Source organism: Calidris pugnax, unplaced genomic scaffold (genome assembly GCF_001431845.1).
Source record: "Calidris pugnax isolate Ruff unplaced genomic scaffold, ASM143184v1 scaffold20, whole genome shotgun sequence".
NCBI classification, from domain to species: domain Eukaryota; kingdom Metazoa; phylum Chordata; class Aves; order Charadriiformes; family Scolopacidae; genus Calidris; species Calidris pugnax.
The window spans coordinates 32,174,072-32,197,990 of record NW_015094510.1 but is presented as its reverse complement, the minus strand read 5'-3'; the positions used below and the strand labels follow the sequence as shown (position 1 = coordinate 32,197,990).

Genomic DNA, 23,919 nt, shown 5'->3' with positions numbered 1-23,919 from the left:
GTTCAATTTATTAATGGTGCCTATTTGCAGGTGGGAACAGCATGTTGCAGTCACCTTATCCATTTGCTATATCTGACTCTGCTCATATTTTATACAAATTACAAGTGATGTAGGAGGGCTGAGGGAACATATGGTTGATATTTTTTTTCCCATATACACCGTATATCTTTTCTACTAAAGTCATTCTTCACTTAGAAAGGGAACATAAGGACTTTTATTGTTGTTTTGTCATAGGTGACAGTCGTCAGTTCTGCATTTTATTTTTTACCTGTACACTTATTTCACTTGTGGATTCTTTAACATTCTGGATGAATATTCCTTAGATGCATTAGAATCACAAGAATTCTTCAAACTGGAAATTGCATGAACTCCTCACCATGTGGAATGAAAGCTATGTTTCATTCTTCTTTATTGACATTCCTTGTGTAATTTCTATTGCACATTTGTCTCTTTCTTGATCATGGAATCACGGAATTGTCAGAGTTGGAAGGGACCTCTAGAGATCATCTGGTCCAACTCCCCTGCCAAAGCAGGAACGCCTAGAGCAAATTACTCAGGAGCATCCAGGCGGGTCTTGAAGATCTCCAGAGAAGGGGACTTCATGACCTCCCTGAGCAGCCTGTTCCAGGGGTCTGTCACCCTCACTGGAAAGAAGTTTTTTCTCATATTTGAATGGAACTTCCTATGTTCCAGCTTGTGCCTGTTGCCCTTTGTCCTATCACTGGAAACCACTGAAAAGAGTCCAGCTCCAACATCCTTCAACCCACCCTTTAGATACTTATAAACATAAATAAGGTCTCCCCTCAGTCTTCGCTTGTCCAGGCTAGAGAGTTCCAGCTCCTTGAGCCTTTCCTCGTAAGGGAGGTGCTCCAATCCCTTAATCTTCTTTGTTGCCCTACGCTGGACTCTCTCCAGTAGTTCCCTGTCTCTCTTGAACTGGGGGGCGCAGAACTGGATGCAGTATTCCAGTTGTGGCCTCACCAGTGTAGAGAGGGAGAATGACCTCCCTCGACCTACTGGCCACACTCTTCCCTATGCAGCCCAGGATTCCATTGGCCCTCTTGGCAACAAGGGCACATTGCTGGCGCATGGAAAGTGTGCTATCTACCAGGACTCCCAGATCTTTCTCCTCAGTAGTGCTTCCCAGAAGATCCATCCCTAACCTGTATTGGTGCCTGGACTTCTTCCTCCCCAGGTGAAAGACCCTACATGTGTTCTTGTTGAACCTCATTAGGTTCTTCTCTGCCCAGGTCTCCAGCCTGTTCAGGTCGCGCTGGATGACAGCACAGCCCTCTGGAGTGTCAGCCAGCCCTCCTAATTTGGTATCATCATATTCATATTGATGAAAATATATATGTATTAGCTTCATACACTATTAAAGTGCTATCAGTTTATTAAACATAGTATGTGAGCCTATGGAAAAGTCACAGATTCCCACAAAGAGAGGGGAACCCGATGCTAGCCCTTCCAGATGACCTCATTATTCTTATGGAGATCTTTTCTTTGGAGAAGATGCGTCATCTCCTTTCTTTCTCAGTACAACTGTTTTTTTCTTTTTTCCCATTGGAATGCAATCAACACATACAGACTTTCAGCAGATCTTAAAGGTTAGCTAGGAAGAGGATAGAGATTCTCTCTTCACAAAGAGCCACATGAAGAAGACAAGAGGCAATAGATAGAAGAGAGGTTTCATACAAGAGAGATTTCATCTCAATGTAAGAAAAAAAACTATTATTGTGAGAATAATCATTCACTGGAACAACCTACTCAGGGACACGGCAGAGTCCCCATCACTGGAGTTTTTCAAGGTGCAATTGAACAAGGTGCTAGATAATCTTATCTAGCCTCCCTTTCCCATGAAAGGTTGGACAACATAATCTTTTGAGGTCTTCCAATCTGGGCTGTTTTATGATTTTGTTATATCCATTTTTTCAGCTCTCAGGAGATTAATTGGTGTCAGCAGCCTCATAAACAAACTTTACTAACTGCTATTCATGCAAGGAAAGCTTTGACCTGAATGGTTTTACTCAAACAGAACAGCTTAACTTCTGTCCTTCTGTTGCTGCCATTTGTTTGTACAGCATATGCAATACAACCTCCCATTCAGGGGAAGGGAAAAGAAACATAAATTACTTGGTGAGGGGTATATTGTTCCCCAGGGCAGGTGCAGAGGGAATTTTATCTCTAAAAAAAGGTTGTAGATAGGCAAAGGTTTGTTGTATTTCACTGCCCAACCATTGGCATATGAAATGGTGAGGAGAAGGGATATTTCTGTATCACCAAAGACCATGTCCTATTATCTACAAGCATTGGACAATAGAGATCTTTGTTTTTATGGGCTGTGAGGCCCATGCTGCTAAGAAATATTTTCAGCCAAAAGCAAAGCCAGAACACCTTTTTTTTTTTTTTTTTTTTTTTTTTTTTAAGCTACATTAAAATAACATTTAAAAGCACCCAAAAATTCCAAAAAAATTAATTCATTTCCTTACTCAGTATAACTTATGAAACAGTGTTCATAACCTGTTTACAATTTTTTTTTTTTTTTGCTGGGACATTATTTTAACAGAATGGAAAATGTTTACCTCATTTTAGGTTTTCTTCTTCCTTGCAAAGAACTTTTTTTCCCTTGTTCAAGCTCTACCCTGAAACAACAACTACAACAACTTTTAATTTCTTGAATTCCAGTCATTAAGGTATCTAGATGCATTGATTTAGGGAATAACTCCCTACAATTTTTAAAAAGGGTAGAAAGGAGGACCCTGGGAACTACCAACCTGTCAGCCTCACCTCTGTGCCTGGGAAGATCATGGAACAGATCCTTCTAGATGCCATGCTTGGGCACATGAAGGACAGGGAGGTGATTCAGAACAGCCAACATGGCTTGACTAGGGTCAGGTCCTGCCTGACTAACCTAGTGGCCTTCTATGATAAAGTGACTAGGTCAGTAGATAAGGGATGACCTATGGATGTGGTCTATCTGGACTTCTGCAAGGCCTTTGACACAGTCTCCCACAACATCCTGCTTGCCAAATTGGAGGGATACGCCTTATCAGTGGATAAGGAACTGGCTGGATGGTCGCATCCAAAGGGTAGTACTCAATGGCTCAAAGTCCAGATGGAGAGCAGTGACAAGTGGTATCCCTCAAGGGTCCGTGCTGGGACCCATACTGTTTAACATTTTTATCAATGATATAGACAGGGGGATTAAAGCCACCGTCAGCAAGTTTGCAGATGACACCAAGCTGTGTGGTGTTGTTGATACACCAGAGGGATGGGATGTCATCCAGAAGGACCTGGACAGGCTGGAGAGGTGGGCTAAGGGGAACCTCATGAGGTTCAAAAAGAACAAGTGCGAGGTTCTGCACCTGGGCCAGAACAATCCTCACCATCAATACAAACTAGGGGGTGAGGTATTGGAAAGCATCCCTGAGGAAAGGGACTTGGGGGTGCTGGTGGACGAGAAGCTGGACGTGAGCAGGCAGTGGGCACTTGCATCCCAGAAGGCCAAACACATCCTGGGCTGCATCAAAAGATGCCTTGCTAGCAGGTCCAGAGAGGTGATTCTTGTGCTTTACTCTGCTCTGGTGAGACCTCACCTGGAGTATTGTGTGCAGGTCTAGACCCCTCAGTATAGGAAAGATAATAGGAAAGATATGGACCTGGTGGAGTGGTCCACAGAGGAGGGCCACAAGGATGATCAGGGGATTGGAGCACCTCTGCTACGAGGACAGGCTGAGGGAGCTGGGGTTATTCAGCCTGGAGAAGAGGAGGCACCGGGAAGATCTAATAGCAGCCTTCCAGTACCTGAAGGGAGCCTACAGGAAGAGTGGGAAGAGCCTGTTTACAAAGGCCTGTAGTGACAGGAAGAGGGGCAATGGCTTTAAACTGGAGGGGAGCAGATTTAGATTGGAGATTAGGAGAAAGTTCTTTACTGTGAGGGTGGTGGAGCACTGGAACAGGGTGCCCAGGGAGGTTGTTGAGGCCCCATCCCTGAAGATATTCAAGGTGAGGCTCGACGAGGCCCTGGGCAACCTGCTCTAGTTGGGAGTGTCCCTGCTGAGTGCGGGGAGGTTGGACTAGATGACCTTTGGAGGTCCCTTCCAGCCTGGACAATTCTATGATTCTACAATCAACTGATTCCATTTGCTCAACATTTCTGCAAGTCATGCTTTAGTATCACAAGTCAGGACCTGTACAATGAAGAACATAACCTAGATGCCTTCGATAAGGAATACAGACATTCACAAGCTTCCTTCGGGATCTCACAGCTCACCAGTGTTACTGAGCTAAAGGCAGGTGCAGGATTCCCTGAGATGCTGTTTCACTACACTGCTTTCATTGCTCGTGCAGCCTTATATTTCCTATTTTACCTAGGACACATATAAGCTGGTTAGGAATTTTTTTGTCAACATCATTTGCTGATAAAGAAGGCAGTTGAAAAAAACTACTTTCTGTCTCCTTAAGCCAAATTAGATTATTTTGAAATGTTATCTGTCACTTGCCTTCAAGAAAAAATGTAGATGATTTTCCCGATCAGCCCATTACCTTTTAAGCATTATATTTGGGTTTCTGTCCTCCTAGATCAGTCAGGGTACCTAGAAGAAAACGTCACACAATTCAATGTTGTTTTTCCTCTAATGTGTTTGGATTATATGAAGAGAATACAATCATTCAGCATGGACCCCAAGATATATAGGCAGGCAGCCATCAAAGTCCAAAATTTTGGGGTAGCACTACAAAATCATATTTTTGCACTCACTGAAAATTAAACTAAGTAAAGAAAACTAATTAAAGCAAGCTGAATGTTGTGTCCATTGGCATTTGGAAATGCCAAAACTTGAAATTTTGACTTTTTCTTTATCTAAATCTCTCTTCATTACTGGATCAATGAATTTTGCATTTTTATTTCATAAAAATACATGAAAATATATGTTACCTTTCATTATGATTTCATTAAAAATCTTAAATCATTAATAAATTGTGCAAGATTAAAGGTTCCTCTTTCTTTTTGCTTTGGTATGTATGAATCTTTCTTAAAATGCAGGGAATCCTACAGACATTTTGCTAATATCCTTTGCAATATGAAGCTATTGTCAACAGTGTTTCATTTCTTACATCAAATGAAGCAGGAGTCCTCTGCAATCAGAAGTCCAATCATGAAAAAAGGGGCAAATAATAGTTTCACATTTCATCTTAATTCGGGCAATTCTGACCTTTGGATTAAGAAAAACTCAGAGCTATTTCAGCTGAATTCTGCTGTCTGTACCGCATTCACCATGAATGTTAACAAGTCAGGGTGTACTGATAATAATTTTGCTTCATTAAAATTGCCTCTGGGGTCTTGATGTTGCCAAGTTCTTCTGGTCTTTGCTGAATGCTGGCAAAGCTTGGAAGCACTTGGCAGTTTCCTGAGCCAACTTTGAAACTGCAGAATGACTGTGAACTAGCAATGAAGTTAATATCTGTGCATCATAATGGCTGTACCACACCTGTTTACACTGCTTATCTCTTCTTTTGTAATATCAGAAGCACTCTTTCAACAGTATCATATTTTATATGGTTTTACACAAAAGCAAATTTTAAAAGTCTTCTTATGTGGATTATTATTATTTATTTGAAATATTGAGCACACACCCAGAGGTTATTCGAGGGTGCTGGAGTCTATTAATCTACCACACAAAATCTTTTCTCTTGCAGTCAGTGGACTATTGCAGGGTTTGTTGTTTCAGTCTCTGTAGGTGAAATAGGGGAGTAAGGCTTTTAGCAGAGTATATCCAGGGGAAAAAAAAATAAAACCCAACCCTAAAAGCCATTCATGCAGCAGAAAAATTATGAGACTCTTAGGTTAATTCTGAAGCCTCAGAAAAAGAAGTGTTTGGGAATTATTAAATGCTTTGGCTCAGGTGTGATACTTTCTAATATGCTTCCTACAGCCTGGCTTTTTCCACCTTATCTGCACTCCCATCCCTGTGTTTACTGTTCAGGCTATTAATTTCACTTCCAAACACCTTCTAAACTTAGCCTTCCCTCCGCTAACTCATCATTTGATCTCAGTTTCCATTTACCTGGTAGCTGCCAGGCATTACCCTTGATCATCAGCCAGCTAATTCCAGCCTCTCCTGTCCCAGACTTCTCTGAATTTTTTGCATCCTGCTTCAAGCTGATATTGTTTTGCCATTGTCCATTGCCAACACCCTTTGCTTCACAACAGCCTACATACATAAATCTACCTCCCTGCTCTTCACAGGTCTTACTCTTCGCTTTCTGTATTTAAATCGGGTTTCTCTATTCCTTGGGCCCAGAAAAGCAAATACTGGAAAAGAAAGGTTATTGACTCTAATGCAGTGCATGCTCAACTCTGCTAACTCTCTAAGTTCATCTGGGCCTAAAGCTTTAATGATAGAACATGAACTGAAAATCTGATTATTATAAGCATATTAAAAGTTATCTTGTTAATATAAAGGATGGAAGCCTTTGTGTATGATAATATTTTGGTGGGGTTAAAAAAAAATAAAAAGAAGAGGTCACTAGTTTGATTCAGCATAAGCAAAACAAAATATATGCTTTCTGTTCAGCGGCTGAAGATCATTCTGCATGTGTTGCAGAATGTCTCCATCCCAAGCTTTGCCAAAATAACATGTTACTTCACAGGCTGTCTTTGAGTAGTTACAATCTTTCTAACAGCTGAGGCTACCAAGTTCTGTATGCTATGCCTTCCTTTGGCCATAAAAGACTCACATAGTTTCTTTCTATTTTCCTAAGATGGCTTCGAAATGGAACTGAAATCGACATTGAAAGTGATTATCGCTTCAGTTTAATAGAAGGAAGTTTGATCATCAACAACCCCAGTGAAATGAAGGATTCTGGACAGTACCAGTGTTTAACCACTAACGTGTTTGGCAGCATATTAAGCAGGGAGGCTGTTCTTCAGTTTGCATGTGAGTAACAATTTTTTTAACATGGATAAATGAGATCATTACATTGCTTGATAAGGCTCTAAATTGTAATTTGAATATGTTACACAAAAGTTACACTGTCTACTGACTTTGTTGGGCCAGGATCTCAAAATTAGAAATAAAATGCTTAGTGGGTAGGAGTAGACTTTTTTCTGTGGACTTTTTACTATCAAAATAGAATCAAATATAAGGGAAAATAACTCTAGTACATTACCCCAAATGCTATCCTTCAATGATGTACTTGAATACTCCACAACGAAATGTTTCACTCATTGCTAGTTTGAAACATATATCAATTTGATACATTTGAAACAGTATCCAAGCAGAAGAAAAAGAACTTTAAACTTAGGAATAGAGTTGGATAAACTGCCTGTGTATCTGCAGCATACTCTGTACCTGTAACTATGTGTGTGTGTAAGTATATATATATGGTTTATGTCTATGTTCATGAAGTCCTTTTCAATATATTCATCAATGACCTGGACAAAGGGATGGAATGTACCCTCAGCAAGTTTGCTGATGACACAAAACTAGGAGGGGTGGCTGAGACGCCAGAAGATTGTGCCACCGTCCAGTGAGACCTGGACAGGCTGGAGAGCTGGGCAGAGAGAAACCTAATGAAATTTAACAAGGGGAAATGTTGAGTGATACACCTGGAGAGAAATAACTCCATGCACCAGGACAGGTTGGGGGCTGACCTGCTGGAGAGCAGCTCTGAGGAAAAAGACCTGGGAGTCCTGATGGACAATAGGATGACCATGAGCCAGCAATGTGCCCTTGTGGCCAAGAAGGTCAATGGCATCCTGGGGTGCATCAAGAAGATTGTGGCCAGCAGGTCGAGGCAGGTTATCCTGCCCCTCTATTCTGCCCTGGAGAGACCCCATCTGGAGTACTGTGTCCAGTTCTGGGCTCCCCAGTTCAAGAAGGACAGGGAACTGCTGGAGAGGGTACAGAAAAGGGCTACAAAGATGATTAGGGGCCAGGAGCATCTCTCCTACAAGGAGAGGCTGAGGGACTTGGGTCTTTTTAGTCTTGAGAAGAGAAGGCTTAGGGAAGATCTAATCAATGCGTACAAATACTTAAAGGGAGGGTGTCAGGAGGATGGGGCTGGTCTTTTCTCAGTGGTGCCCAGTGACAGGACAAGAAGAAATGGGCACAAACTTGAGTATAAGAAGTTCACCTAAATGTGAGGAAGGAACTTCTTTACTGTGAGAGTGGCAGAGCACTGGAATAGGCTGCCCAGAGAGGTCGTGGAATCTCATTCTCTGGAGACATTCAAACCCACCTGGACAAGTTCCTGTTCAACCTGTTCTAGGTGGACCTGCTTTGGCGGGAGGGTTGGACCAGATGATCTTCAGAGGTCCCTTCCAGCCCCATATGATTCTATGGTTCTATACATATTATACATTATGAGACTGAGATATATTTTTTTTTGTAGTTTTTAATGGAAACTGGAAATGTCATAGCTTTTGAAATCATTGATTACAATATACTTTCCAGAAGCTATCAACAACTCATAATCCCAAGTAAATGCTGTGGTCTATCGATAGGATGCTGTTTTTCAAATATACTATCAGGAAAAATGGGTCCAGAATTTCACATGTTCTACCTCCCTTCAGCACTTTACAGAAAGGCAAGGAACACCATTTTAGTGCTTTATCTACATAAATCCTACCATGAGGGGTTTTTTTAGAGGCAGAAACACCAAAAGAACTCCATCCTAATTTCTCAGATCCTGCTGAAAATAGGACATTACCATGAAATATGAAGCCCATCTTCATATAGCCACAACTGGAAAGAGTGGGATTAAGGACGAGTTGCCTACCTGCACATCCACTAAAACATAGGGTGACATGGAGAACCCAGCAGAGATAGTGTAGGGTCTGAGATTCTCCTTTAGTCTGCCCCTCCATGGTAAATCCAGACCTCTCAAATCTCTAATTTTAGTCTTATCTGCTGCAGATCCTGTTAAAGTATGTGTTAGCAAGATTATGGCACTGTCCATTTAATTCTGAGCTGGTAGGAAGACTGACATTCGTCAAAGTTTCTTCATCTCAGGGAAGTGTGGTTAAAACTCTGAACATTGCAACAGTGGTCTTATCACAGTCTTATTGGACTTCAGTCTTAATCATAGCTCTGAGAAAATTCTGTTCCATTTTGTCTTTTAGACAAGAAAACTATCATAAAGCAAATCACTTGTTTAGAGAACCTTTCAGTTGGTAAATATAGATAGTTCCAGGGCTCTGAACCACAGATTTCTTTTCCCATTTCAGGCACATGGCTAACAGGTGGCCATTTGACATACAGCTGAAAAAAATTACAGAGAAACTGAGAGCTGAAGCTCAAAACAACAGAAGGCCTATGGCTTTCAGTAGCTACATCCACAGTTCATTCAGAATCTTATGTTCTTCTAGTTACAATATTACCTCTTACAATAAAACAAATGTAGGTAAGGTTGTAAAAAAAAAAAAAAGTATAAGAAATAAATGGTTGGATGTGGTGAGTTTATTTTTGTTGGATTTTTAAATCATTATTAGCTTGCACACCAGCTACAATGGCTTGAATGTGATATCTGCTCGTTAAAGTATTTACTTAGAAATTGTAATGAAAGTTTCCCAGGCAAGGTTCATGAAGGCAAGCTAGCTGGAAGAGCTTGGAAGAGCTGAGGTGTAGCAAACAATGTTGAAGATCTTGCAAGAGAGAGGAGGCTGTTGTAAACATGTAGAAATCTTTAAAAAAGGATAAAGAGTCATAAATGGTTGAAATTCTTTTAGAATTTTGTGAGCAACCCCTTCAAAAGAGCAATTTCAAGTTAAATGTGTATTTGTACCTTCTTTGTGGCATGACACTTTCTCTTCTGCTTTTGATTTAATGCTTCTTCAAATCCCTGATCTTAAAGAACTGACGTGTTCCTGTTGAAATAATATTTGCATCATGCAGAAAATCACAGTATAAATTGGTGTCACCGTACTGTAAACTCATAGCAACCTATCAGAAGCTTATATCACAGAAATGTTTTAGTCAGGTCCAAAGCAAGTTTAAAATAAAGATTTTCATTGTAATTTTAGCTTTAAAATATCTAACACACTATCTTGAATTTGACCACAAAGTTCAGATAAATTTTCTTAAAGCAAAGATGGAATATTTTCATCCTAATATCTTGGGTGATATAAAGTTTACACTGGTTCCCAAAGTGCTAATAGTCTGTTTCCTTTAGGAAACTTAAATGTGCTTTTCAGATGCTTAAAGGGAATATCCATACTTTATAGCATGAAGGATGGTTTTATTATTTAAAACATACTATTTCTGAGACCTCTTACTTTATATCTAGAAAAACCTCTGCAGTGTAATCACAGTCTTTCTGAAATAAATTAGGAAATTTTTCATATTAAGATATTTTAACCAATTAATCTATAAAATCTCATTTATTAATAACTATTTTTCTTGCATTTACATTCATTAATTACATGAAAATAAGCTGGGGTGATGCAGTATACAATTAAATTAAGCTATGTTCATTCAATAACTAGCACGAGCTCCAAAGCATTATATAGATTGGTAGAGATGGTCTAGACAAAGATTAGCTTACATTACCTGGCAATAAATGTAAGAATTTTAAAAATGTCATGTTTGTGATTAAATACTGTTAGATAAAATTTCCGTATATTTGAAGTAGGACATTTTATAGCATTTCTTGTTAGCAGCAGGCTTGTATGTTTCCAGTCATTTTCAGTAAGACAGAAAGTAAAGCATTGAAAAAGATTTTTATAAGGAAAGGTCCTAACCTTAAAGTAAATAAAGTAATTGGTGCCCTGCAGTTTTACTGGGCTTTAGCGGCTTGAAGGGTAATTTATAATCCCAAGGATAAACCAAGGCATTTCTGATTATGAGATACAGAACTACACATAATGGCAATCAGTTTCCTTTTTTTCACTCCAAGCCATGGATTCCAGAAACTTTGAAACTTACCACTTTCAAAGAAAAAAATTAAAAATTAAGTTCATGGATTTACTTGAGTGCATATTTGTACTGCTGTGGAAAACAGCAACATCTTTGCAGCTTGAAAAGTTTTCTTCTAATTAAAGAGAAAAATGGCATACAGCTCAAAAGGAAACAATAGGGACTATTAAAAAAGGCCTTTGACACTGTCTTACAGGAAAAACATGCGGTGTGACTATGTAGAAATGTCACAAAACTTGAAAAATGAGAGAATGTTTGTTGCATTGGCTCTTAGTTTCTGGCAATTGCATGGCCAAAAGCCCAGTTGCTATAGTTATTATGTAGTTCAGTATTGGTCATGCATTACAAATATAAATGTTTATGTTCTCTGTCATATACATATGAGTGCATTATTAAAAGAGGATTTTGAAATCCTTATATGATGTCTGTGGATTTGAAAAAGATATAAAGTGAACATTGTTGTATATGCGTTTGTATACAACATTTGAAATAGCCTTCTATATCACTGGTTATTTTTATGGAGCAAAGTGGAAAGGCTAGTTATATGTCATTAAAGGTCTGCTCAAAATTTTAAATTATCATAGCAAATATTTAAGAAGATTACAACACAGAAAAAATCCTTTTTTTCCTTTTTTCCTTCTTCACATTTCCTATGATTTTTTATGCCTAAAATCATGCTGGTTTATGCTATTCTAAGAAATTAAGAAAAAAAAAAAAAAAAGGAGGAAAAACCACCATACTGTAACAGAAATTAAGGAAAAATATGTTTTTCAATAAAGGCAAATATTTTCAAAGGTTTTCTTTTGTCTGCAATAGAATTTTATGCAGAAAAACTGTGGGGAAAAAAGCCCAAAGAAAACTTCAAGCAAACCAGAATTCTTCATCACAAAAATCATATGTTTAAAGTCACATTTCAGAAGTTTGCTCATAGCAGGTTGTTCAACAGACAAAAAGCTATCAGTTCGCTACAGCTTCAAATGTAATTTATACTTCACATTCACAAGGAATATTTCATATACAATATATATTGTTTTCTTAACAAGATTCTAACCAGTTCACTAAAATGTAAGATCTCTGGAACACTAATTGCTAAATTCTTTTAGCCCATCTTAACACTAATGAATTTAGTAGTTCTGGGTGTGTCTAGCTCTATGGAAGAGTGCTTCAAATCCCAAACACATCTTTAAAGATGCTGCAGTTGATGTAAGTAGAAAAAGGATAGTTACTCTAGCTCAAGCTTTTACTGCATTAAAAAAATATGTATGCATGAGGGCAAGAGCATCACCCAAATAAAGGAACTAAGCAAACTTATAGTTGCTGCAAGCAGAAACCCAACTTTGTTAAACAACTAGTAATTCTAAAGAAGTACATAACATCAAAAGTGTTTTGAGGATATGGAACTTAAGAACAAAGTGTAAAAGTTTTATGGAGTATTTTATGCACTAAGCACACATACATCATTGGATGTTTTTAGCTTGGTCTCTTATCTCCTTTTATTTCTGTCGTTAGAAATTTGAGTAACCTAAAGGAAGGATTTAAAAATTAAACTTTAATATTAATTTCTCAATACTGGCTACTTTAGGCATCTGTACTGGAGCTAAAAAAGAGTGACTTAAACCTGATGGGAAACTGAAAAAAAACAGATATTCCAAATTGACAAAATCTACCTGCCTTACCGCAAAACAGCTGCATATATTTTACGCTGGGTTCCACAGCCTCTCTGTGGAACAGTGTGCTACAACTTTGGCTACAACAGTAGATGTATTTTGTGCTTACCTTTGCCACATGTACAGTCTCTGTGTTCATTAGGTCACAAAACAAAATTGCTTTTCTCTCTCTGTGGATTATTCAACCTTTCACAAGCCTACCACCTCTATGGTATTTACAGCCTGGGCTAAAAAAACTAGAGAAGTGGTAGGGGGAAATAACTTCTCACTTGTCATTTATGGAACTTCTCACTGCAATTTTATTAATCTAATTGTCACTGGCTTCTTTGTATCATTTTCCTTTTTTTTTTTTTTTTTTAATTAAATCTACTTTCTCATTTAAACTACAGAGAAGGGTATTGATTAGATACAATTTAAATGTCCTTTTCCAAGTATGAGCTACCATGACTGTCCAGTGAGGTACAGAATAAGAAGTCAGTCATGATGCAGACAAATAAACCAATAGTTTTCTGGGGAGTCAGCCTGTCCACTGCCCGTTCCATCACAACACACTTCTGACAGCCAGTTAGCAAGTTCACCAAAGTAATGAGCTTAAAGATCCATGTTTTATTTCTTGCCATCATGCTTCCCAGACATCTTGTTGGGCTTACTTCATAATTTTCTAATATTAATTTGTAAAGAGTTTATTTAATCATAACCCTCTAGACATAAGAAAAACCTTGATTTTTCAGGTTAATTCCAGAATTCACAATGTAACAAAATGTTTGATCACATTACATTATCAACATTTTCATATCAACATACAAAGCTAAACAGTGTTAAATACTATAAAAGAATGATGAGAAATGGGAAAAGAAATCAGAACGCAGCTATTCATGCTTTCATTTGTTAAAATGTCCCTAATCGTCCTGTAATACAGCCTAAGTTGGGCGTTGTTTTGTTCTGAAACCATCACAGCAATGTGAAGAATGTTACTACAATGGTGAAGAATAGCTACAATAGTGATTTGCACTATAAAACTTCTGGATTTTTTCTGCATAGTTCAGATGTGGAGACTCTCTTCCATTATTTATTTGTGCAAGGTGGACAATTTCACAAGAAAAGATTGTGAGACCTTGCTTACAAAGTGAGATTTCAAGGCTAAGGTCTTCAGTGACCTGTAGGACTCAGATCAACTGCCTAGGCCACAGTTTCCCACATAAACATTCAAACCACTTGTACATATCTACTTCACAATTCTGCAAATTTCTTGTGATAAGAAATTCAGAAGGAATTTTAAACTGAAAGATATGTATTTTTTTCATATGGAATTTGAAAAAAATGAAGCTTTGAGTCAAATTAGAATTTCTTTTTTTAATTTCAACTTTGGAAAAGCAAGTTATTTGAATTTTAGCTGTAGTGATACTTACTTTGTTGTTTATAGAAACATTCATCTTATACAACTAAGTTCAATGGTGCAAGATGTGAAGAACATTGGCCCTAGTCTAAAAAAAGTATTTAATCTTAAAATATTTCTATAATCATTTTGAAGTTGATGGGATGATGTGTGTGCTTAAAATTAAGCATATGCTTAAACTCTTTGTTGTTGTTAAACATGACAATTTCTAAAGCAAGAGTTGAAACAGTCTGTATGGATTTATTACCATAATGTCATCATGACAGACACATAATAGGTTTAATTAAGCCTTCTGCCATTCATTTCTTGATCCTTTCTTTCTTAAAGTGAATAAATTGCTTAGAATAATAAACTTCATGCCTTAAAAATAGCAGAACTCATTACAATTCCTTTTATCCAGCAGTTCTCAAAGAAGCTTTCCTTTTGGAAAAGGTGGATCTAGGTTCATCGTTATGGCTATGGTGAATCTTTGATGAAAATCTGCCTTTGACCTTGCTTTACATGAGTGAATCTTTCATCCAAGTCTGAAAGCACGTCTGGAGAAATAAATAGTATCAGCACTTGAGAGATCACTGAAAACTGTGAAGACAGCTAAAAAGCACTAAGCAAAGCTACTAAAATTTTTGTCTAGTCTGTGTCCATCCTTCCTTAATTCTCAGTCTGCATCTTGATGTTTCAGTTATTATATGCTTGGAACAGACACCTTAAAATGGGAGATTAAGTCTGAAGAGTCTCAGCTATACATGAATTCTTACTGTTAGGTGACACTCAGAAACATAAGACTGTACTCACCAGCACTCTGTTCCCGAGACATTCTGTAAGGCAAAATATTAGACTTTGATTGTTCTCCTGAAACAAGCTGTTTACTCTATGTGTGTCCTTACAAACAACTGTCTCATTCCTTCACTTCATTAATTTGATTTTTGTGTGGTGAAATCACAAATTACCTCAGCCTGAGTGGGGCATTTTGACAAAGCTGAGAGCCAAAACTCAGGAAACTCTAAAGCAGCAACCCAATAGGATTTCTTCTTTTGCATGGTAGTATAGAATGAAGGCAGCTTGAACAGCTGAGGTCAGATCCCTAATTAGGAATTATACATCAATACAGTGCAAATTTGACTCTCATTATACTAAGTTACTAGTTTCAGAAAAGGATATCAATTCTGGATGTACTCCATTGAGCAACATTTATTATCTCATTCCATTTGAATTGCACATAGGCATAACTTCAACCTCATTGATGCTCATATCCATCAAACACCAAAAAAGTTATGATTATTTCAAAGTATTCAAATGTAAATGAGATTTATTAATCTTGTCAAGTTCATTTCTTGCTACATAAGTTTTGATGCCAAAAAAGTATTCTGAGGTTTAAGTTCTTCTCCATCTTTAACTGTGAAAATGTACTTTAAAAATGCATTTTATATTTTGTGTTCTGTGGAAGCATTAATAGAAATCAGTCATGTAGGGAGACACAGGCTGAAATGTAATTACAGCAGTCATTTGAAGATGCATAGTACATCCACTGACTTCTCATTTTAGCATTGTGCATCTCTGCAGGACTGGGAGGCTGGTGTTTAACCTGTCTATAACCTACTTACCTGTCTTTCACAATCTAATTTATCATGCTAATGAACCATTTGTCTTGCCATTTAAATATAGATGACAATAATTAAGACTAGGATTACTAAATAGGCGAAATCTTAAAAGGCTGAGGGAGAATTCTGTGCCAAGGACAAGCTGTATTGTGGCTTTTTCTGAGAACTAGATCAGGCTCCTGATCTGGTAAAGAAAGAAACTTTTCTGACATAAACACAGGTGCACAGGTACTTGTGATAGTACGAGGGAGAGAGCAGGACGAGGCTGGGAGGGAAGAAGAGAGAAGAGGACGGGGACTTTCTCGGGAATAGCACTTGAATATAAATAAAAGCAGTGAAATAACTTTTGATAATACTCTTGGAACTCAGGGGAAAACCTCTAGGAAATAGTTGAGTTCTAGCTGAGTTAACCCTGCAAAGGAGGTGTTAAGTTTAAGAGAAGTCTGCAATGAATGAAGGATATTGATCGTCAAAGAAAACAACATCTAGAAGGCTGTGAAACACATGGATAAAGTAAGAATTAGCAGAAGTCAAGCCGAGTCAGACTGACACAGGAAATTAGAAGAAATATAGGTGAGCTTTTTAGATTTTTTTAGCTTTTTAACTTTTTATAGATAAGCTTAATAAAAATTAATAGGAAAAGATGATGGGATAGAATTTAATTCAGTCTACATATTACCCCAAATTCAATGGTTGCCTTTCTTTGGTTTTCCATACAGACAATATAGCTTATACAGCTGATTCCATATGAAGCATGAGATGCCAGAAACAAGAAGGTATGCATTTGATTTAGGGATGGGAGAAGACATGAATGGTAATAGAACTTTAGAATAGTGTCCAGTTCCAGGGCCAATTTGTCCTTTGCTGTTCTTGGTATTTTCACTAGTGTTAAGAGCACAATGATAAAATTAATTAAATTATCTAATGCTACAAAGATGGAAAGTATTGTCAACTGTAATAACTATACATTTTATTTGTAAAGTTTTGCACTCAAAATAATGAGCCTGATAATATCACTGTCATTTTGCGTAGAATTTTGTGTATTTATTTTGAGGATAAAATCAAAACAAGCTCCAAGAATAGTTTCTCACTAGTGATAACAATAGCATCAAAAACATCCTCTGATGACCACCATGTGATGATTATGTCAAGTGAGCAACACGATAGTCAGTGAGATTGGGTAGATGTGTTACATCTGCACACCAGGACCCAGAAGTTCATAATTTCTTCTGTGCTGGTTTTAAAAGTCAGATAGAAGTTTTTTTCATGGAACATGGTATGTACATAAAAAGGAGCAAATACTCTCTATAAAAAATATTGTAACCTGTCTCCATACACAAACGCACACACAGAGCTAAACAATAAAAAAACCAAAACACACCCTTTAATTAGGTTTCAGCCCTGTATCTTACCAAGCATGGAATTCTGCAAAAATACCCTCAGGATTCTATAAATATGTAAATCCTGAGCCCACCCACCTACCCACTCCATACACTGCACTAATTAAAAGACTATACATTAAGTTAGAAACTTCAATACTGTGTTGTATACTGTGTGTCTAACTACACATTAAATATTACACAGAATTTTATTAGAGTCGCAAGGTCAAACATTGAAGCTATGGAATGAGGGATGTATTGTTATCCGTGCAATCTGAATTTTGCCTTGCATGCAAGAGTCCTAACATGTAGATTTGTCACGCAACCACTTTTTTTTTTCATATTAGACCCCCTAGACTCTTTCAGGTCACAGAAAAATTACTGCTCACTTACTGAATAGTATAATATTTTCTATTGTTCAGTGCACAGCCCCCCACCTTCATTAATTCAGACTATTCAAAACTGACTATGAAGACAAAATTAATTTCCTCAGAAGCTTTTTATCGTGCTCCTCATTACAGCATCCAAGTGCTTCATGAACATTAATACATTTATTTTTACAAAGTCCCTGTGAAGCGGGTGGTTATTAGTATCTCCTTTTTATAAATGGAAAACTAAGACATGAGAGATTAATGTAAAATATCCTGTAATCTGGGGAGCTGTACGTGAGCTCATGAGGAGCTGCTTTTCCCAAATGTTTAGCAAAGCCAGAACTGATCACTTTTCTGTTCATCACTCTGACCAATCTTTTTCTCAGCCTTTGTAAGAGTCATATCTCAATCCCGCATCTGGTTTCTATTCTCTCTTCTACTATCGATTAGGCCACTGATCCCATTTGTGGTTTCTGTACTTAGTGAAAGCATCTATTTGACTAAAAAGGATAGTAACATCTTTCTAGCTCTCTTTTAGTGTTCATTTCATTTCATCGCCTGTGGTTCCTTTATCTCATATTTCCCACTTCCAAGATCCTAAGCTTGGTTTCCTTCCCTGTCCTTAGTCAATACCTCCTATAGGATGCTTTTTGCATCCATAAATGAACTTCTAGTTATTTTTTGACTAAAACTGGGAGTAACTGAAATAGGATCTTATAATGGAAAGTGTTGGCCAACTTAATCACAGCACTGACTACCTGTTGTCTTTATAGTAATGGATGGATTTCTTGACAGTACAAATATCCATTGGCAGAATGTTGTTGGGTTTTTTTTAATTAGAAAAATTCTATATACCTTCAGGCTAAATCACTTAAACTGCTACTCCATTAGCTCTTATAAACAAAGTGGGTCAAAGCTTTGAATGGCAAACTGTTACAGAATGTTGAGTAGGACGTTCTACTGAAAATTCAGTGGCTGGTGCTTTCTATTTTAAATTATTAAATCATTACTGCAGAGGACACTATAATGAAACAGGTGCTCCTTGGATAAATTTCTGCCTGCAAAGACATTGCTACTTAAACGCTTGCCATTTATCAACATTTTCTTTACTGTGAGGTCTCAACCATCTCGCTCAGTCCTCATTAATATAACGGTGATTAACTGTGACCTGTGTTTTGGTTGGTCACTGCAAGATTTTGAGATTTTAAGACAGCCTTTATGCAGTCACATCCTCTGAATTCCACTGTCATTTTACTGTGCTACTCTCATCTCCATTTTCTGTCCTTGTCTACTGTGTTCCTCCACACTTCACAAATGAAAGGTTATTGATTCATCTAAATGGGAGCATAAGAAATATAGGAAAACTTAATTTATAATAATCACTAGCCATGACAAACTGCAAATATGGATAAGAACTCTGAAAATTTTCTTTGTTTGTTTCACTGCTGGTTGTGTAAGGACTGGTAATGTGTACTCACGTGACATTGGGAAGTGGCAACTCTTGTAATTTTAAATTAACTCTTAAAATTGTTGTTACCTCATTAAAATCATATCTGCCAAAAAAGTGGAAACATCAGAGATAAAATCTGTCAGTAAAAGTTGAACTGGAATATTGGTAAGAAAATCATAGCTAGCTGAATGAAAGATGCTAAATATTCCCAATTCGAGTTGCCTTGTGGCAATCTCAACAGAGGAACCAGTCCTTTAAGTACTTTATCCTGAAGAACACAGTCACCAGCAGTTCACTCCAAGTCACTGTAATTGCATTCAGGGTAAAGATATCGCTGCATGTTTTGGTTAAAGTTCTCTGAAATGTACAGAGTTGTGTACTATGTGAACAAAGATTGTTTAAAAATTGAGATCCTGGCTCAACAGGAGATTTAAGCACTTCACTTTTTTTGTAATAAAAATATTCTTTATTATTGCTTTCACAAAAAAAAAAAATCCAAAGCAATGTTTTGGAGTCAAGGAAATATGGTGTTTTAATGTTGTCAAATAGTTTTGTATACTTTAGTTAACAAAATCCTATTATAGTGAAGTAAAATCGTTGTTTACACATTATTTTGAGTACTTCAAGTTTAGCTTTGTATTATACTAAAAATATCACATGAATTCATGCATATATGTGATATGTACTTAGACATGGTAAAACTTGACTCAGCGTTACCAACAGACAAAGTCGAAATAACTTTTTTTATGCACAAGGCTGTTCTGAAAAAATATTTCTGTACTGATGAATTTCCAAAATCACAAAACACTTACAATACCAAAACTGAAATGCCTCCATAATGATTTGACTGGTTTTTTTCTGAAAGCTGTGTCACGTTGCTATCTTCACTGTTCTGTTATAGTTATTCAATTGTTGAAGTGGAGTTATAAGGAAATAATCTGATGAGGAAGGTAGGGCCACAAATGAAGTTGTAGGGCATCTGCCACATTTGCAGAACTATTTTGTCTGAACTCTGTTCTTCCATCCCAAGCTCTTCCATACAGCTTCTCCTTAAACTATCTGATCCACAGATCAGATAATTCCTCCTTGTTCAGTGTACCTAGCTGATGAAAAAGGCATGCACATTCTGCCTAGTCACCCTCTGGTGAGACTTACTCACAACCCAGAGGCTTTATTTGCTGTTATTTCATATATATTCCTAAATGTGTGACCATATTTTCCCCCAGGAAAATATTTACATAAAAGTAGAATAAAAGAGACTAGAAATGGAAGACACAATGGAAAAACTATCCAGACCTAGAATCTGTGGATACTCTGACTTTTAAATGAGCTTTGTATCAGACCAATAACGTGAAAAAAAACTTGCTTTGTAAGGACCTTTTAACAAAAAAGACAGTAAACTAGCATGTAAAATTATTCCCACATTATTTGGGATCAAACTTAGCTGAGTATTTTTAAGTGACATAGATCTAAAGCATATATAAAATTTATTCAAACTTGAAGGAAAGGGAATGAAATCCAAATGTTTACTTTCATAGCAGCACAGGTACCTTATCTGACTTAAATAAAATATTTACTGAAATAAATTTAACTACAATAAAACCTAGGTGTGGGACTTGATCCTTATGGTACCTTCCAGCCTTCCAAGAATAATGAAAATTGAGTATTTTAATGACTTGATACAATCATATCACAGAATCATGGAATTGTTTAGATTGGAAATGACCATAAAGTTCATCTAGTTACAACCCCTTTCCATGGGCAGGGACACCTTCCACTAGGCCAGGTTGCTCAAAGCCCCATCCAACCTGGTCTAGAACACTTCCAGGGAAGGAACATCCACAACTTCCCTGGGCAACCTGTTCCAGTGCCTCACCACCCTCATAGCGAAAAACTTCTTCCTAATATCTCATCTAAATCTATCTTCTTCCTTCTTTAAAAACATTACCCCTCATACTATCACTATGCTACCTGACAGAGTCCCTCTCCATCTTTCCTGTAAGCCCCTTATCATTCATTTTCAAAGAGATCAAATATTATCTTCTAAAGCAATATGGTTTGTGTAAAGAAATTAGATTTTATCCAGAAAAAGATAGAGAAATCCCTATGAGACAGGTTATTTTTTTGGAGTGTTTTTCTAGGTAATACATTTAGACACATACCAGTGCCTAAAATTGCTCATCTCATTTTTTTTAGGACACATTCTGTTTGAAAATAATAACGAGTTCTCACATCAGTTGTTTTGTACATCCAATGAATTGTTCACAACCCTATCTAATAAGATAGCTTTGCAGTCCTTTCGCTTCCTAGAAAAGTGTTTGGAAATCAGTAAAATACATAATGGTTTGTATTTTTAAATAGCCAAGCTTTCCAGATCACTTACAAAGAACTCTAGTCTTCAGACTTTATTAATTTAGAGCCTAGGACTCTGTGACAGTGTAGTGTAATGAAGGCAGTGTTCAGCAGTCTACTTCAGTTAGTCAGGGCTGCCAAGTTTTATTCCCTTATTTTAATGTTATTGAGTATCCTGAAATATGATGGGATTTCTAGTACATTGCATATATGTTATTGTTTATTCTTATATCTTTTAATGAAAAACAGTCAAGGCAAGTGAATCAGTCACCAATGTAAAAAAAAAAAAAAAACAAACCCCAACCCATTCTAAAGGCAAGAAATACTGTTTGTGATTTAGCAGCTGAAAAGTCTGTAAATTGTGTCTGTCGTATAGCTCCATGCTTTCACTATTAATGGTCTCAAAATGCTTTTACCCACTTTAGCAGATACTGTTTCCAGATTGTAATTATGATTGATACATTTTAAGCAAAGACTAATGATATGGCTGTTGTTGCTATGAAAAGGCATGCAAACTAGGTCAGTGCTGCAATATGCTGGAAGATAAGTCTTCATTTTGTAAATGTTTTAGATTCCAGAGGATTCTGCTTCTGGTTTTGCTTAAATCTACCTTAATTCTGAGATGAAATATTTATACTGGAGTTAATTCAATCAGGCGGTCATTTTGTTTGACAAATTGGGTCACCTTTTGGGGAATTAACAGTTTATGAGCTGCAAACTCATGTGAGGTTTTGATTTACTGCTCATTGTGAGCACCATGATATAGGCATGCACGGGCCAATGTTATAACGAAGTTGCAAAAGCTGGAAAGCACATTCTCATAAATCAGTGAGGGTAAAATAGTAATATTGGACTTTGATTCTGAACTGAAAAAAAAAATAAAATTGCTGTAGAACTCAAGAAGGGGAAAACAGATATCACAAAAACTGTTTTCCATCAGTAACTTGGCTTTTTCAAAAAGCTTTTCTTAATAACTTTTCCATATGGTTACTTGTACATCCATATTTTCTTGATTTGATTATTAAAAAAAAAATAATTCATTTAAGTCATTTGCTGACACAAATTCCTGAGAATACCCTGGTAAAAATAAATAAATAATCAGAGATTTAAACATAGGTAATTTGTATATTACAGATGTTTCACCCCCTGTCAGTGACGATAATTATTGTCTCTGAGTGAAGGAGACAGCTGAAACCAGTGGTACGGATTTTCAAGATGGAAGCCAACAATCAGGCAACATCTTGAGACCTGATTTCAAAACTAAATCTTTAGTGAGCATCTCACATCTCTATGTGATCTGCATTATCACATCTATGGGACATGCAATCTAGAATTTGTATCTGTAGGTTCTTTTGCCATTAGAAGGGTCTCATTCGCTGACCTCATGTAAGTTGTCTGAGGCGCACATCAGTTTGTGAATAAATACTCAGGGTGGAAAAGATTTACATCGTGTCATACCTGAAATTATATTTGAAGTAATTACAAAATTGGTATTTTTTCCAGATACAGCCTATAAATAAAGTACTTCCAGGTACTTTCACTGTTTGTAGCTCTCTGATAGCACAAATTACCAGAAGGAGGAATACTTTTCTTGCATTAGGCATAGGCATTTTGAAAAAGGGCTATAATAAAAGGTTTACAAATTTCAGTGTTTGAATTATAATGGCTGCAAAGAAGATGTTTCTGCTTTAACTCTTTAAATTACAGCTTGAAATGGCAATGCATTTAGGCACTTAAGGTTTGATTTATAAAACTGCTATTTACCTTTATGCAGGTTCTTTGCATAGTTTACTTGGTAAAAGTAGAACACTTTTAGTTTGCATAAATTATATTTTTCTTTTCCTTTTTCATGGAAACTCTTGTAAATACTGCTTCATCATTCTCATCTCAAGAACACACATTAAGACAAAAAGAGGTTGAAGGTGTGAAAGAACTGTTGTAATCTCAGACTCAATAAGTAGATAGCACTGCAATATATTTTATTTAAAGAAAAATAGTGGGTACATTTTACAATAAACCACAGAAGCTAGAGGTGCCTGGAGAAATGTCAAACTGGAAAAAAACACTGGTTTGTGTTTGAAACAGTGTGTTTGGTCTGATCTGGCATTTGCAGGATATTCATACTGATCTCCTTGGTAGGTGATTTTTCTATCCTCTCTATGCACATTGTTAAATAAGATAGTGCTAAAGTACTAACTCGCACAGCTTCTTAACTGTTATCCATTTCCAGTGAGAACTTTGAGTAAGTTCCATGAGAACTTTGAGTAAGAAACTGAAGGTCTGTAACATTTATAACTGAAGTATAAGCAGATAAGTGATTACCACTTATGTATGTTTCTCCCTGTTCCCCATAGATTCGTACAGCTCTATCCATTCCCTCACCCCTCCCTGTCTGGGTGTCCATGGTTTACAGTCTTTTCAGTAGGAAAGTCTAGGTTGATCTTCCTGAGATCGATGCCTGTGGTTTCTTGATAGCCCATCAATTAGTGTAACTGGTGAGGTTTGTTTCCTGTTTGTTTTCTCCACGTTTGTTTGGTCAGGTCTGTGTCAGTATACATTGTTTGTTGTTTCCCCCTTTTCCTTTAGTTTCCCAGTTGAAAGGGTCCCCCATCAGATAACCTTGCTGGAACAAATGTTCTCACAATCTCACTTGCCCTCATCAATTAGTGTGACCGACCAGGTTTGGTTCTTATCAATGCCCTCTATGTTTTGTTTATGGCTTACTCCTTTTCTTATCATCTCTTTTTGCATTGAAAAAGGTTCTTGACCAGATACCTTTAAAGGAGCAGA

General features: G+C 37.1%; 1 protein-coding gene across 3 annotated transcripts in view; it reads left to right on the top strand.

The window, feature by feature from the left end:
• The window catches only part of CNTN5 (contactin 5), a 680,570-nt gene that overhangs the window by 430,696 nt on the left and 225,955 nt on the right, over positions 1-23,919 (top strand). For all 3 annotated transcript variants that reach the window (XM_014966120.1, XM_014966118.1, XM_014966119.1), the window contains exon 6: positions 6,763-6,938. In XM_014966120.1, the coding sequence (XP_014821606.1) occupies positions 6,763-6,938 (176 nt within the window). The remainder of the gene's footprint in view (positions 1-6,762; positions 6,939-23,919) is intronic.